The following is a 16391-nucleotide window of genomic DNA, read 5'->3' on the forward strand; positions in this document are numbered from 1 at the left end:
TGCCCTCCTGAAGATGTGATGTGTTTTTGTTGCTCATTTGTATAATTCTTTTAGTTTAAAAAAAGGGTTCAATGGATGTGATAATGTGATAAACTCGAAATCATGTAAGATCATGAACTTGATGAGTTTATTACATAGAGGTGAATTTGTTTTGACATTTTCAGTCACATTTAAAACTAAAGGATGGTCAAAATTAACAAACATAACACTCATGAAGGGCAGACCTCACAGCTAGGAGACCAGGATTCAATTCCACCCTCGGCCATCTCTCTGTGTGGAGTTTGCATGTTCTCCCTGTGCATGCGTGGGTTTTCTCCGGGTACTCCGGTTTCCTCCCACATTCCAAAAACATGCTAGGTTAATTGGTGACTCCAAATTGTCCATAGGTATGAATGTGAGTGTGAATGGTTGTTTGTCTATATGTGCCCTGTGATTGGCTGGCCACCAGTCCAGGGTGTACCCCGCCTCTGCCCCATAGACAGCTGTGATAGGCTCCAGCCAGCACCCCCACGACCCTAGTGAGGAAAAGCGGTAGAAAATGAATGAATGAATGAACACTCATGAATACTAATGTGGCTGTCATCGTTTCAGCCTTCACGTCAATACGACATGGCTGATGCCACGCACTGCTTCACATTCAGATGGTTGCATGTCAACCTCTGACCCCTGGGGATGATGGCTGACTTATAGTAAAAAAAAAAAAAAAGTAAGTAAACGACACATGACTCCTTAGCTGCAGACTACGATCTAGATCTAGATCTTCTCCACGTAGTTCCCAGGGAACATTCCCTCTCTGCCACGCAGGCGTCCAAACCACCAGCCAGACGGATCTGCAGAACCACCAAAGAACCAGTTAGCACCAGTGCTGATTAGCTGCAGCAGCAGAAGACAGAAGCTGTATCAGCACCTTCAGTCAGTATCTCGATGACATCATCAGCATTGAAACTGAGCTCATCCGTGTCCTGGGCGTCATATGCGTACAGAGCACGGCACTGTGGGGAACGAGGCTTTGGTTTGGGGGCCGGTTTGGGTCTACCGGCGCCAGGGACTGGCTTCACCTCTTTGGAGCGCCGCCGCTGCAGTCTGCAAGTAAAGAGCAGGAACATACAACACAGGAATTGGATCCAAATGTGTCTTATAGGATTGGTGACCTGAAAAAGTCATATTACTTTCAAATTGCTTCCGATAGGATCCATTTGCAAAACCTGACTCAGCATGTCTGATGTTTCGTCAAATGTTCTTTTCTAACCAATCTGATTTGAGTGATTACAAGTTGGACCTGATCGGCTTAAATATGTTAAATTGTGCTGACTCATTATTAACCAGCCACCTACGTAAAAACAGGACACAGATCTACAGCTTGTGATGAGGTTCTTCAAGTTTTGCTGTTAGCATCGGTACCATCTATGGTCCGAGAGTTCTCACCCAGCGGCGCCCTGGTCTGGGACGTTCATGAAGCCCATGTCCATATGCTGAGAGCTCTTGCTGTCAGATCGATGCTGGGTCTGGAGACGAGGCAGACTGGGTTGCTCCATGCTGGACTGCTGCCTCAGTAACGAGCCTCTGGAGGAACCTCCATGGTGGGTCACAGAGTCCATGTGGCGAAGCCCTGAGGAAATCATTGGGCACAACATAAGCACATCATTAACTCTGTGTGTGTGTGTGTGTGTGTGTGTGAGTGCGCATCGGTACCCAAGTTGTTGTGGTTCATGGGTGGAGCCCTGTCCCTACAGAGACTCTTGCGGTTGTCCTTCCTGGTGGGTCCTAAAACCGACAGGAAGTCAGGGAGGTTTTCAGAAAGCTGTGTTATACTCATGTTACTGCTCAGAGCTTACGTGAGTTTTTGGGCAGACCCGGTCCAATGGACACATGCAGAACCTTCCCACTGGGTTTCAGGACTGCCTCATCCCCCTGTCCAACTTGGAACTGGATCTGTCTGGACCCTGACGAGCTGAATGGACCCCAACCTCCCTTTTTCACTTTAAATTCCAGACTGAAAGGACAGAAGAAAAATAAACACTTAAACCAAGACACCAACTAACCAACCACAGGTGAGTCAACTAAAGTAGCCAAATGGAGTACTAACAGGTTGTTGAACTTTAGCGGAAGATCCCTTTGAGTTTTCTCGTGATGACGTTTGATGAGCAAACTAAGGAATTCGGTCTTGAAGACACTTTGGAGAACGCTGTCATACTCCTCTTCATGGATGATGAAGATGTCATCCTGCAAGGTGCTACAGATGCACACAGACAATGCAACAATGCTGTGATCATGCATTATTAACACGTACACTGATGATAGCATGTAATAGTTGGAGTATCTTGCCGTATTTGGATGATTTAAAACACTGCCCCAAACTTCTTGAGATATTAACTAACTAACATGACACCTCGCTGACCGCTCACCTCAGTGTCATTCACAGATGGAAGAGTGGATACCCAGCTCTCAATTTTGCTACAAAGATGCTCGTTTGCAGTCATCATTTTTACCTGAGAACTGGAGCACACGTCTTGTGCTGGAAGACACAGCCATCCCAAGGAGAGCGGACATCGTAAGTGTTGTCATTGCTGCTGTTGTTGACAGAACTAGCTTTTCCCTTAGAGAGTCGCCACAGCAATCAATCAATCTCCGCCATCTGCATCTGTCTCTCTCACACCAACTACCCTCATGTCCTCCTTCACTACATCCATAAGCCTCCTCTTTGGTCTTCCTCTACGCCTCCTACCTGGCAGCATCCTTCTACCAATATATTCACTATCTCTCCTCTGGACATGTCCCAACCATCTCAGTCTGGCCTCTCTGACTTTATCTCCAAAGCCTCTAACATGTAATGTCCCTCTGATGTACTTCTTCCTGATCCTATCCATCCTGGTCACTCCCAATGAGAACCTCAGCATCCTCATGTCTGCTACCTCCAGTTCTGTTTTGTGTCATTTCCTCAGTGGCACCGAGTCTCTAGACCAAACAACATGGCTGATCTCAGCACAGTTTTGTATACTTTTCCTTTCATTTTAAATCAGCAAAATAGGGCAAGATACAGCAATTATTACATCAGTGTACGTGTTAATGCATGCTCTCAGCATGTATAAGTATTTCCCAATGACAGCATTGTAAGCTAGTGCATATGAACTTGTTTTCTCGTGTTATAATGCACAGAAAAGGGAAAGAAATGTGTTAATGTTTCACATGAATGAAAAAGTGTAGTTCCCCTTTAAGTACTTGTTTAGTACCACACTTCAAGTTTTTAGTTTCCAGCCTGTAGTTCTGACCCTGAGCCTGGACTTGTACCTTAAAGAAACTGACTGGATACTGTTTAGTTCCATCTTCCTTTTGAGAACCTCTCGGATTTGACCTTTATCTGGTCCTTGCTTCACCTTCTCTCGACCAATCAGGTACAAGAACTTGGGGGACAGGATGAGGTCGCGCTTGACCGTCTGGTGAAGACAAACAAAGATGAAGAAAAGCAATGATGTACTGAACCCTCATTGGTCAGAATGGTTCTCACCCTGAACCTGCGGTCAAATTTGACCACAACATCGGCAAAGTCAATCCTCTCTCTGCGGCCGACAAACTGACGGATCTCTGGGTGGACGTCGGTGCCAATGTAGTCGCCTACAAAGTTCCTGTTCAGGCTGTTCTTGCGACGTTCCTTCTTGTTGAGCAGAATGTCAGATGCTGGAGGAATAGGTGGATGTTGAGAACTTCCACGACTCATTCAGCTAAGTGTGATGAGGACTCACCTTCCTCCCTCATCTTGACGTACTTGCGGACAGCAACATGTTTACGCCACGCCTTCTGGATCACTCTAGCATAACCGTTGTACTTCCTCTCCCTCATCTCCTCCAACAGGAAGAGCTGCAGGAAATAAAAAAAGCTACAACTCAACACTGAAAGGATTAACAACCCAAACTGCACTTTCTGCACAGGTCTTCATACCGACTCTGGAGCTTTGATGAATAATTTTGTCTTTCCCAGCTGGAACTGGTCCTGGTCCATGTTGACAGAGCTGAGGAGATGAAGGACACCCTGACGCTCCTCACCTTTCCAGGTAGGCCAGCTTTCCTTGGTCAGGATGGCATACCTGCGTGGTGAATGGTTAGTCACTCAGCAATGTGACCAGCTAGCAACTCTCGCATGCTTCGACCTCCGACCTCTGCAGGAACTTGTTGAAAACTCGGCGGTAAGCGTATCCTGCACGGCGGACCCGAATGTTCTCACGGAGGCCCAGGTATTCCACCTGGTGTCGGACTCGGTTGTCCTCCCAGTCGCGAGGACGTTTTGTCTCATTGGGTTTGATGCAGCGAATGTAGTGAGGTGTACACTTCATCAACGTCTGGACTAGAGTGTTCGCTTGTTTCTGACCAGAGACAAAGATGGCAACGTCACCTGATGAGGACGTCATCCAATGAAAGACGTACGCCCATCAGTCACACCCTCACCTTGATCTTGCTGCTGGCTGTAGAGGGACGTCCTCTCTTTTCGGCTTCCAGGTTCTCAGGGAACAGTGCTCTGATGAACGGACTGACATAAACGCCCCACAGACAGCAGTCAGTGTAAGGTTTAGCATGATGTCATCAAAGATGCGGAACACTTACAACTCGCTGCCTTGCATCAGCTCGATGATGTCATTGAACAACACGTCTCTGTTCCTCTCGCAGAAGCCGCTGACGTCGTACGACACCTGGACGCACACACACACACAACTGATGTGACAGATGGCCGACAGGTAATGAGACAAGCAGCTGACGAGACAGGTGGCTGATGAGACCGGAGGGTGATGAGACAAGCAGCTGATGAGACAGGCAGTGAATGAGACAAGAGGCTGATGAGACAGGCAGTGAATGAGACAAGAGGCTGATGAGACAGATAGCTAACAGCAGACGAGACAGGCGGCTGATGAGACTGATGAGAAAAGTGGCTGATGAGACAGATAGCCAACAGCTGATGAGATAGGCGGCTGATGAGACTGATGAGAAAAGTGGCTGATGAGACAGGCAGTGAATGAGACAAGAGACTGATGAGACAGGCAGTGAATGAGACAAGAGGCTGATGAGACAGATAGCTAAGATATTAAGATATGCCTTTATTCGTTCCTCAGTGGGGAAATTTGTAGCTAACAGCAGACGAGACAGGCGGCTGATGAGACTGATGAGAAAAGTGGCTGATGAGACAGATAGCCAACAGCTGATGAGATAGGCGGCTGATGAGACTGATGAGAAAAGTGTCTGACGTGACAGATTGCTAACAGCTGATGAGACAGGCGGCTGATGAGACTGATGGCCGACAGCTGACGACACAGGCGATAAGTGAAGCAAGCAGCTGATGAGACAGACCGCAGAGAGCTAATGAGACAGGCGGTTGATGAGGCTGATGAGAGAAGAGGCTGTTGAGACAGACAGCTGATGAGACAGACAGCTGAGACAGACGGGTGACAAAACAGGTGGCTAATAGAAGTACGGCTGATGAGACAGGAGGCTGATAAGACGGACAGCTGACAGCTGATGAGACAGGAGGGTGATGAGACAAGCAGCTGATAAGACAAGCAGTACTGGATGAGACAAGCAACTGATGAGACAGATAGCTAACAGCTGATGAGACAGGCGGCTGATGAGAGTGATGGCTGACAGCTGATGAGACAGGGGGGTGATGAGACTGATGAGAAAAGTGGCTGACGTGACAGATTGCTAACAGCTGATGAGACAGGCGATTAGTGAAGCAAGCAGCTGATGAGACAGACCGCAAAGAGCTAATGAGACAGGCGGTTGATGAGGCTGATGAGAAAAGAGGCTAGTGAGACAGACAGCTGATGAGACAGACAGCTGAGACAGACGGGTGACAAAACAGGTGGCTAATAGAAGTACGGCTGATGAGACAGGAGGCTGATAAGACGGACAGCTGACAGCTGATGAGACAGGAGGGTGATGAGACAAGCAGCTGATAAGACAAGCAGTACTGGATGAGACAAGCAACTGATGAGACAGATAGCTAACAGCTGATGAGACAGGCGGCTGATGAGAGTGATGGCTGACAGCTGATGAGACAGGGAGGTGATGAGACTGATGAGAAAAGTGGCTGACGTGACAGATTGCTAACAGCTGATGAGACAGGCGATTAGTGAAGCAAGCAGCTGATGAGACAGACCGCAAAGAGCTAATGAGACAGGCGGTTGATGAGGCTGATGAGAAAAGAGGCTAGTGAGACAGACAGCTGATGAGACAGACAGCTGAGACAGACGGGTGACAAAACAGGTGGCTAATAGAAGTACGGCTGATGAGACAAGCTGCTGATAAGACAAGCAGTACTTGATGAGACAGATAGCTAACAGCTGATGAGACAGGCGGCTGATGAGAGTGATGGCTGACAGCTGATGACACAGGCGATTAGTGAAGCAAGCAGCTGATGAGACAGACCGCAAAGAGCTAATGAGACAGGCGGCTGATGAGGAAAGTGGCTGTTGAGACAGACAGCTGATGAGACAGACAGCTGACAAAACAGGTGGCTAATAGAAGTACGGCTGATGAGACAGGAAGCTGACTGCTGATGAGACAGACGGCTGATAAGACAGGCGGTTCATGAGACAGGCGTTTGATGAGAAAGCTGTCAAAGTAGGCAGTGATGCTGCAGCTTGAGTGTGTGAATGAGGCTATCAATACCTTTTCAGATGGATTGATGTGTTCAGGCGTCCTACCTTGCCAGCGTAGTGGTGGATGACAAATCCTTTGTTCCAGCTGCTGAAGTGGTCATGTGTTCCAACTTGACCCTGCAGTTTCTGCAGCAGCGTCTGATCCGCTCCATCACCTTTAGCGTGCATTGTTGCGCATACGTCATCCAAGATGCTCATGATGCCAGGAGGATTCTGGAAATGAGGCGTTGGAGAAGAAACACATGATGTTTGACGTTTCACACAATAAAAAATATTCTTGTAGTTCTTTGACTGGCAAACTGACCAGTTTGGACTCAATGAGGTCACACACAACTTTGTTGTTGAAATACTCGATCGGCGACCATTTGATTCCCTCCTGAACGTACTCCTCCTACACGCACACACAGATTCACAAAGAAGCTTTTATTATATACGTACATGGATGACACGCTTGTATTGTCTGGCTTGCTTGTCTGAGAAGGATGGTAATGGTAATGGTTTTATTTCATTTGAACATGCATCAGATTACAATTGAATGCATCACATAATAAGTTCACAGTTCCACATGTCCAAAAGGAGTAGAAAGAAGCAAAGCTTATTAAATCCTACCCCTCCATCTGGTACTTTTACAATCAGTAACTGTTACATTTGTTCACTTCCTGCTTTCCTAATGCAGTTTAAGTTTTTTAAAATTCATTCATTCATTCATTTTCTACCGCTTGTCCTCACGAGGGTTGCGGAGGTGCTGGAGCCTATCCCTGCTGTATTTGGGCGAGAGGCGGGGTACACCCTGGACTGGTCGCCAGCCAATCACAGGGCACATATAGACAAACAACCATTCACACTCACATTCATACCTATGGACAATTTGGAGTCGCTAATTAACCTAGCATGTTTTTGGAATGTGGGAGGAAACCGGAGTACCCGGAGAAGTTTTTTAAAATTAAAAAATATATATATTTTATTTTTGTCACGTACCGAAGTACGAGGTGATATGATATGACTCTTCATCCTTGTATTTAGCAAACATCAACTGCTTGTATTGTTTCTTGAATTGGCTCATTGTTGTGCATTGTTTGAGTAAAAAGGTTGCCCTCGTACCTGCTCCGCCTTCAGTGTGAGTTCAATGAAAATTTGCTGCAGCTTCTCGTTGACAAAGTTAATGCAGAACTGCTCGAAACCGTTTTGCTAGAACAACAAATAAGAACACAATACTGGATTAGCCTCCACAGTGAGCGTGGATAGCGTCACGCTTGGCACGTCACCCGCGTGGGTGTTACCTGGAAGATCTCAAAACCATAGATGTCCAGAACTCCAATGTTGAGCTCCTCTTGGTCTTTCTGCATGGCTCTGTTGACACACTGGTGCACACACATATTCGGAACAGGGAATAACTTATAATAATAATAATAATAATAATGTGGACTTACGTCAACCAGGAAGTCAAAGAGGCGGCTGTAGAGCGCTTTAGACAGGGCGTCCCGGGTAAAACAGGCCTGTTCTGTGTTCAGGGTGACCGAGATGGACTCGGTCTTTCCACCCCACTTGCTGTCCATATTCCTGCTGGTCAGTTTGCTGCACAGAGAGTCCTGAGGGATCCCAAGCAGGAAGGATGGGAAGGCCAGAACTGAAGTACGCGCATAGCGTTACATGAGTGACTTGGAACGCCAAACTCGATGAATCGTGTTATCACTTACAGTCAGCACTCTCGACCACGGCAAAGTTGTTTTCTTCTCGGAAGTTGATGTTCCCCAAGTGGAGAATTGCTGCAACCAGCTGAAGGACTGAATCCTGATCTTCCGTGGACAGACCTACCACGGACATGGCACTCTGAGACAGACAGACTGATGAGAGACTGGTAGACCCACAGACAGACAGACAGACGGACACAGGCAGGTAGACCGACCAAGGTGTCAGAAAATTCCTTTTTGTCATTGACATCTTCCACCGTAAACGTTCCTGATTGGTTGAGGTAGTTGTAGTAGTCAGGAGTGGTGACTCCAAGGTTCTGCCTCTGCTCCCCGCTCGTTCCCTCCAGCAGCTGAGGGCCAAAGATCAAACTTCACGGGTCTGGGTACACAGACTGTTGGAGCTGCAGTACCTGGTAATAGATGTGGAAGTTCCTCTCTCCCGCATTTTGGGAAACCACACGACTCTTTTCCAGCAGGAAATTGGATATCTTCCCTCCATCAGGAGCTCCTCCTCGGCTGAACTGGATCTCAAAGTACTTTCCCTACAAGGAGAAGAACACGTGTCATGCATGGGAGTGCTGTGTCTTTGTGCACGGGAGCAGCGGATACTCACAAAGCGGCTGGAATTGTTGTTCCGGACCGTCTTGGCATTCCCAAAGGCCTCCAGCAGGGGGTTGGACTGCAAGATGATGTCCTTGACATGCTGCACACACACACCAAAACTGCACCAGAATCCGAATGCCCCCACATCTTAAATGACATACCCTCTACTCACCTGCACCTTAGCTCCGCCCCCAGACACCTTAGACACATAGCTCATGATGTATTTGGCAGCCACAGTTTTCCCAGCGCCGCTCTCTCCACTGAAGAAAAACAGGAAGTCTTTATCAACAATCCTATCGAGCACATATGCTTTGGGAACCAAACCATCTTGGGTCGCTTCAAAGTTCTATTATTCTCCTTCAAGACATTTAACCAAAGTCCCGCCCACCTGATGATGACACATTGGTTCTCGTTGTCAATCATCATGTTGCGGTACACGTTGTCAGCCAGAGCGTAAATGTGAGGCGGGTTCTCATACTGGGCCTTGGTTTAAGCGAAGGGGTGTGACCAAACAACATATTACAATATATATTTGTGCATATGTGTGTTTGTTGTGTGTGTGTGTGTGGTACCGCTCCCTGGTAGAGTTCCACTTCTCTCTCAGTGAAATATGGAAGCTGTTTAAATGGATTCACGGAAATCAGAACCGGTCCAATGTAGGTCTGGAAAAAGCGAGTCAAGGTGGAAGCAGAACTAGAACCAGCTAAGCGAGTTGCATGCATGTGTGTGTGTGTGTGTGTGTGGTCAGGATACAAAAATGTAGTCATCCATGTATCTCTTTTTCAGGTTGTCCGTGATGGCATCTTCATTGATTTTGGACAAGAGGACCATGTCATCCACGCCGCTCACCTTGACATTATGAGCCAGCCAATGATATTGCTCCTTACTTCCCTGTGTGGGCGGGGCAAGCATATTCATTATTTTTGTTGACATTACACACACACAAACCAAACACTTTAGAAAAACCAATTAGGCTATGAGACCGTGTGGATGTATCGATTCCATGTGTACATCTGGACACTGTATGTATAGACATCGTGACTGTATGTATAGACATCGTGAGGACATATGGACATACTGTATAGACACTGGGACCATGTATGGACATTGGGGATGTAAACACTGTGGACGTATGGACACTATTGACAAATACACACTATGAGAAGATATGGACATCGTATGGACATATAGACACTGAGAATGTATGGACACTGAGGAGGTAAACACTGTATTGATGTACACAGACTGTGAGGACATGTGGACGTCATGTGAACATATAGACACCATGTGGACATATAAACACCGTAATGACATATGGACACTATACAGACATATAGTCACTATAAGAAGATAGAGACACCTGAGTGATGTATTGACACAGTGAGGACATATGGACATCATGCGAACATATAGACACCATGTGGACATATAAACACCTTAATGACATATGGACACTATACAGACATACAGCGGGGAAAATAAGTATTGAACACGTCAACATTTCTCTCAAAAAACATATTTCTAATCGAGCTATTGACATGAAATTTTCACCAGATGTCGGCATCAACCCAAGTAATGCACACATACAAAGAAATCCAAACATTTATGTCCATAAATTAAGTTATGTGTAATAAAGTGAAATGGCACAGGGAATAAGTATTGAACACATGAAGAAAAGGAGGGGTAAAAAGGTCTGGAAAGCCAAGAAAGCAGCTGGAGTTTGTCAGTATTTAGAAGGTTAACCTGTCCCCTATTAGTGCAAAGTAATATCAGCTGGTTTAGTCCTGATTAATGCCTTTTAAAAAGGTTTCTCACCAGCAAGGTGTTAGACAAGACGCATTGCATGATGGGTAAAAGCAAAGAGCTGTCCAAAGACCTACGCAGCCTTATTGTTGCAAAACACACTGAAGGCATTGGTTACAGGCGCATTTCTAAACTTCTGAAAGTTCCAGTGAGTACCATTGGGGCCATCATCCGGAAGTGGAAAGAACACGGCATTACCATAAACCAGCCACGGCCAGGTGCTCCTCGCAAGATTTCAGACAGAGGAGTCAAAACAATCATCAGAAGGGTTCTCCAACAGCCCAGGACCACTCGTGGAGAGCTTCAGAAAAACCTGGAATCAGCAGGTACCGTTGTTTCAAAGAAAACAATAAGTAATGCACTCAACCGCCATGGCCTCCATGCACGCACACCACGCAAGACTCCGTTTTTGAAGAGGAAGCATGTTGAAGCTCGTTTGGAGTTTGCGACACAACATTTGGATAAACCCATGACATTCTGGGAGAACATACTCTGGTCAGATGAGACCAAAATTGAACTCTTCGGATGTCATAAGACACAACATGTTTGGAGGAAAAATGGCACTGCACATCACCCCCAAAACACCATACCAACAGTCAAGTTTGGAGGTGGGAGCATCATGGCGTGGGGCTGTTTTTCAGCATGTGGTACTGGTAGACTTCATATCATTGAAGGAATAATGACTGGAGAAAAGTATCGAGACATTCTTGATCAGAATCTGCTGTCATCTGCCAGGCTGCTGAAGATGAAAAGAGGGTGGATCTTTCAGCAAGACAACAATCCCAAGCACACAGCTTGGAAAAAGTATTAAATAAATTTCAGTACGCGTGTTCAATACTTATTCCCTGTGCCATTTCACTTTATTACACATAACTTAATTTATGGACATAAATGTTTGGATTTCTTTGTATGTGTGCATTACTTGGGTTGATGCCGACATCTGGTGAAAATTTCATGTCAATAGCTCGATTAGAAATATGTTTTTTGAGAGAAATGTTGACGTGTTCAATACTTATTTTCCCCGCTGTATAGTCACTATAAGAAGATAGAGACACCTGAGTGATGTATTGACACAGTGAGGACATATGGACATCAATCATGCGAACATATAGACACCATGTGGACATATAAACACTGTAATGACATATGGACACTATAGTCACCATAAGAAGATAGATACACCTGAGGGATGTATTGACACGGTGAGGACATAGAGACACCACAAACACTGTGGACCCCATGTAGATGTATAGATACCGTGAATATCCATATACACTATGACGACAACTCTTACTCAACTTTTACTTGCTGAAAATTAAAGTTAAAGGTCAAAGATTAAAGCAGATTTAGACGCTTTATGCTATGTCAGGAAATGTCAGCAGTACAAACAGGCGTGTCTCCTCCTGAATTCCCAGCATTTCAAAGTCCTGTTGGATCATGTTTGTGGGCATGAAACTGCAGGGTGTTGCAAACAGAGTGACTGCACGTCTGTGAGTGTGTGTGTGTGTGGATCATAGCTAGCATATGCTAACACTCTTGTTGTTACAGTTTTCCATTTGGTCCTCAAGAGTTCCTTTTCTTTAGTACTTCTAATTCAACAAATGTATGATCCGAGTAACAACAGGAACCAGGAAACTGGTCCACAAGGTCTACACCAGATGGAGATACCAAAGCTAGAACTAGACTACAGGGAGAGAAATAAAGCCATTAACAGGTTGAGGGAGTGTCACTTATATTTCACTTACCATGTTTGCTCCACTCACTTCCTGTTTCAGGTGGATGTTGAAATGTGAAGGTGATCCACAAGAAACCAACTGAATCCAGGTCAGATAAATCCACTCAAGTAAATTTGAGTCCACATCAGTCCTCTTAGGTTCTGTTCATACAGTCAGTGTGGTTTAGAGCAGCGGTCTCCAGTCTCTGCAGGTGTAGACAGGTGAGGCCCTGCCCCCTCCTGCAGCTGCTTCTGATGGAATTCTGGGAAAGACAGACATGTTTTGGTACTGCTACCCCCTGCTGTCTGGATGAAATACCGTCACATATTGATTTCACTCAGCAAAGTGTACTACTACCTTGTCTTGTCATGATCATCAGAACCTCGGCTTTCATCTGGCCTGAGCTGTGGAACCATGTGAAAGGTTTTGAACCCCTAAAGGACTATTTTTGTGTGCACTGTACATTGATGTATACTAGATATCACCATGAAATGTAAAGTCTGTTGGCAAAGTCTGTTTACTATATTAAGTCATGAAATGATGCATATAAAACTGTAGTAACTTATCACCGACATCAGGTATTTGTTTTATGATGTTCGTAAACCCCAAGGGTAATTTCTTCTATTCCCCAGCAGTCTTGAATGCAGCACTGTCCTGCAGTCATATTTTAATAGGGAACACTTGACTTTCTGTGCTGACTTATTTCTGCTAAACAAAACAACAGCTGACCAATGTGTCATTTATAATCAAGACATAATTATGCTAATCATTTATGCTATATAACGCGACTATCCTCTATAACATGGCGGCAATTACGACTTAAATCATGATCTTTGTTAAAATAAGATATCCGTCAATGTGACGCAAGAAGAGGCGGGCAGGGTTAGTGATCGACTTGTCATTGAACCAATAGGAGGCGAATATGCCACGAAACATTTGATTGACATAGGGAAAGGGGAACGGTCTAACCACAGAAGGCGGGGCTTATTGTCCAACATGGCGGTGTAGATGTGGTTCTTTGGCCTGTAGGGAGAAAAAACGCTGTGAGAGCTCATTTCCTACTTATTTTGTTTTGTTCTCGTGAACTTGGTGAAAAAAACACTCGTGCCCGAGATCGAACAAAATGGACATGAAGAAGAAGGTCAACTTGGAGCTGAGGGACAGAAGTCCAGCTGAGGTGCGTAACGGCGATGCCGCCAAAATTTCTTTTCGTTGTCGCTGAAGCTCCAGCTTCCAGTAAAGAAACATGAGGCGTAGAAGTCATAATGGACTCGAGTAAAATTCAAGTCCGATTCGTTCTTCTGGACCGGAACTTCGTTGGTAATGTGGCAACACGAGGGCTACGACGTAAATTATTAAAATTATACATACAACGCCACCTTGTGAAATGCACTGAAGAAAATATTAAATGGAGTAAAAAGGCATGCGAGATCCGTTGCACCAGTGATAATACAATACAGCGTAATACATTCCACGGCCCCTTTTTTACAGGGGGTCCTGTAGAGGCGATTGGCTAATCACAGCAGGGGACACTATTATGGATGACCAAGTCCATCCTGCCACAGTAACATTGATCCGAGCTCGTTTATTGTTTACTCTTATGTTCGCGCCTTCCAGTCGACGTCACTTGTTTGAAAACCAGGCTGCTATTTGGCGCGCAAACACTGTGGCGCCAACGCCCACAGGCGCGTGCACGGGCGGAGTTGTGATGGTTTTCATGACGAGTGTCAACAATTCATTGCACTATTGTACATATTGCACTATTGTACATATTACGGTAATATCTTGTTGCATTCATAGATCATACTGTTTATAATTTATATAATCTGCAATAGCCATACTCTTCATTGCAATACTGTACATATTACTGTTATTATATATTGTCACATCCATACTGTGCATACTGTTTATAATCTGTATAATCTATAATAGCCATATTATCGTCGTTCATATCCCTGTACATATCCTCACTGTATTATAGTCATACCCTGTTATAGTTTTTTACATAGATCTGTCCATTTGCTTTTCTACATTTACTTACTACTAAGGTACTTATAAAATTGCACTTCTGGTTGGATGCTAACTGCATTTTGTTGCCCTGTACCAGTGACATGAGCAATAACAATAAATTTGAATCTAATCTAATCTAATCTAAAATTGTCCTGTCATGCACGTTCACGCCGGCGGTGGCCAAAAGTGACAGTTGTGTGTTTGTTGTTGCCGTGCCCGTGCAGGTGTCTATGCTGATGGTGGACGGGTGTCTTTCAAGCGATGGTGAGGTCCAAGGAGTGACTGAGGAGTTTAAAGGTCTGGAGGTTCTCAAGATGATCAATGTGGGCCTCACATCGCTCTCCAAACTACCATCACTCCCCAAACTACACAAGGTGAGCCCTCACATCCTGTTCCCATAATGCATTGCTACATAGCACCTTCACATGTGTGTGCATTTTAGCTGGATGTAGGCGATAACGCCATCAGTGGTGGTTTGGAGTCACTGGCCGAGAAATGTCCCAATTTGACTGACATCAACCTGAGTGGAAACAAGATTAAGGAGTTGGGTGCTATCGAGGCTATGGTGGGTCAGACATTAGTGAAGAATAAAGATAATTATAAATAAAGATAATAAAGTTTTAGTTAGCAACTTGGCTAATGCGGTAAGCTAATGAATTGTGTTCTTGCAGAAAAATCTGAAGAACCTGAAGACTTTGGACTTGTTCGGCTGCGAGGTGACCAAGCTGGATCACTATAGGGACGACGTCTTCCGCCTGCTGCCTCACATCACGTACTTGGATCGCTTTGATCGCCACAACAACGAAGCATCTGACTCAGATTACGGTATTTATCACGTGTCTTCGTACCCTAGTCATATGTAGGGTCTATAGTAGAGGTCTACACGGCTGTGCTTTTCCTTGGCCGCCCCGCCCCACAGCCGTGGCACGACAGCCACAGCCGTGGTGAGATTTGAGCGGCCAGCCGTCAGCCGGCTGAACAAGTGCAAAAATTAAATGATCTCTTTTCAGCTCAAGATAGTATAAAATGTGAGAAAAAGATGATAGAAGGAAGGATTATGGACAATATAGGTGACCTTTCAACAAACAAATGAGACTATCAATATTTTTTTATATTTTCTTGAGATTTCTTCAGCCCGCCCCGTTAGCCGAGGAGTCCGGCTAGCCGTGGGGCCAGCCGCTCCGTGTAGACCTCTAGTCTGTAGTCATTGCCACGTTGAGGCGGGTGTAAAAGTTGACTTTGCATTTCAGACCAGCATGATGATGCCGATGATGTCTCGGACGAAGATGAGGAAGAAGTGGGGCTGTCCTACCTGATGAAGGACGGAATCCAGGTGAGTGGACTTCTCCTACATCCACACAAATGCATCACAACCTTTGACCCACTTAATGTTGGAGTTCAGGATGAGGAAGACGACGGAGACTACGTTGAGGAAGAAGATTATGAGGAGGACGAAGAAGATTATGGTTTGTATTTTTTTTTCCCATCAACAAAAAGGGAAGCGCAAAGCATTGAACGCATCATTGCAAGTTGGTTATCAATTTCTATCTTATCTCAGACGAAGACGCGGTCCAAGGGGAGAAAAGGAAGAGAGATGACGATGATGACGGAGATGATGATGATGAATAGTTGACGACCCCGCCCACCATTTGGTGGCTCCGCCTGCTCAGAGGAACAGTGATCAGCTGGTCCTGGTCTGTGTGGGTCCTGGTCTGTACATAGGACTTTGAAACTTTGTCCAGTGAATTTTTTAAAATGTTAGTTTTATGGCAGCACCATGTGAGCACGTAACATTGTTTTGGAATAAAAACGAAATAATTAATTCTTATTGATTGTTTATCAAAGCAACAATTTAACCACACTGTGGTTGACATGCATTTAAAATATTTAATATACTTATTCTATTATAAAACTATTCAACGCTCC

At 45.2% G+C, this 16391-nt stretch overlaps 2 protein-coding genes across 3 annotated transcripts; one reads left to right on the forward strand and one right to left on the reverse strand.

Moving 5' to 3' along the window:
* Positions 1–105: 105 nt before the first annotated feature.
* myo1eb (myosin IEb) lies at positions 106–12695 on the reverse strand. 2 transcript variants are annotated; one of them, XM_058052714.2, is made up of 27 exons: positions 12486–12695; positions 9691–9828; positions 9510–9599; positions 9326–9420; positions 9110–9197; positions 8948–9037; positions 8745–8876; positions 8550–8684; positions 8341–8473; positions 8074–8270; positions 7924–8004; positions 7745–7831; positions 6948–7034; positions 6689–6856; positions 4596–4681; positions 4440–4521; positions 4152–4357; positions 3937–4081; positions 3741–3855; positions 3506–3675; positions 3289–3434; positions 2087–2233; positions 1836–1993; positions 1693–1764; positions 1426–1609; positions 908–1083; positions 106–830 (listed from the first exon to the last, which is right to left on the reverse strand). In XM_058052714.2, exons 1-27 carry the CDS (start codon positions 12486–12488, stop codon positions 754–756), a joined length of 3288 nt encoding a protein of 1095 aa, XP_057908697.2. In that variant the 5' UTR covers positions 12489–12695; the 3' UTR covers positions 106–753. The 2 variants fall into 2 exon arrangements, with proteins under 2 accessions (XP_057908697.2, XP_057908698.2); XM_058052715.2 differs by lacking the exon at positions 12486–12695 and having other exon boundaries at positions 8948–9056; positions 9326–9599; positions 9691–9758.
* Positions 12696–13422: 727 nt separating this feature from the next.
* On the forward strand, positions 13423–16287 carry LOC131105038 (putative acidic leucine-rich nuclear phosphoprotein 32 family member C). The gene is made up of 7 exons (XM_058052733.2): positions 13423–13632; positions 14690–14839; positions 14908–15030; positions 15137–15290; positions 15716–15798; positions 15868–15931; positions 16024–16287. The coding sequence occupies exons 1-7, from the start codon at positions 13579–13581 to the stop codon at positions 16092–16094; spliced, it is 699 nt and encodes a 232-aa protein (XP_057908716.2). The 5' UTR covers positions 13423–13578; the 3' UTR covers positions 16095–16287.
* Positions 16288–16391: the final 104 nt, after the last annotated feature.

Source organism: Doryrhamphus excisus, linkage group LG5 (genome assembly GCF_037039965.1).
Source record: "Doryrhamphus excisus strain RoL-2023G ecotype Guam linkage group LG5, RoL_Dexc_Guam_v1.1, whole genome shotgun sequence".
NCBI classification, from domain to species: Eukaryota; Metazoa; Chordata; class Actinopteri; order Syngnathiformes; family Syngnathidae; genus Doryrhamphus; species Doryrhamphus excisus.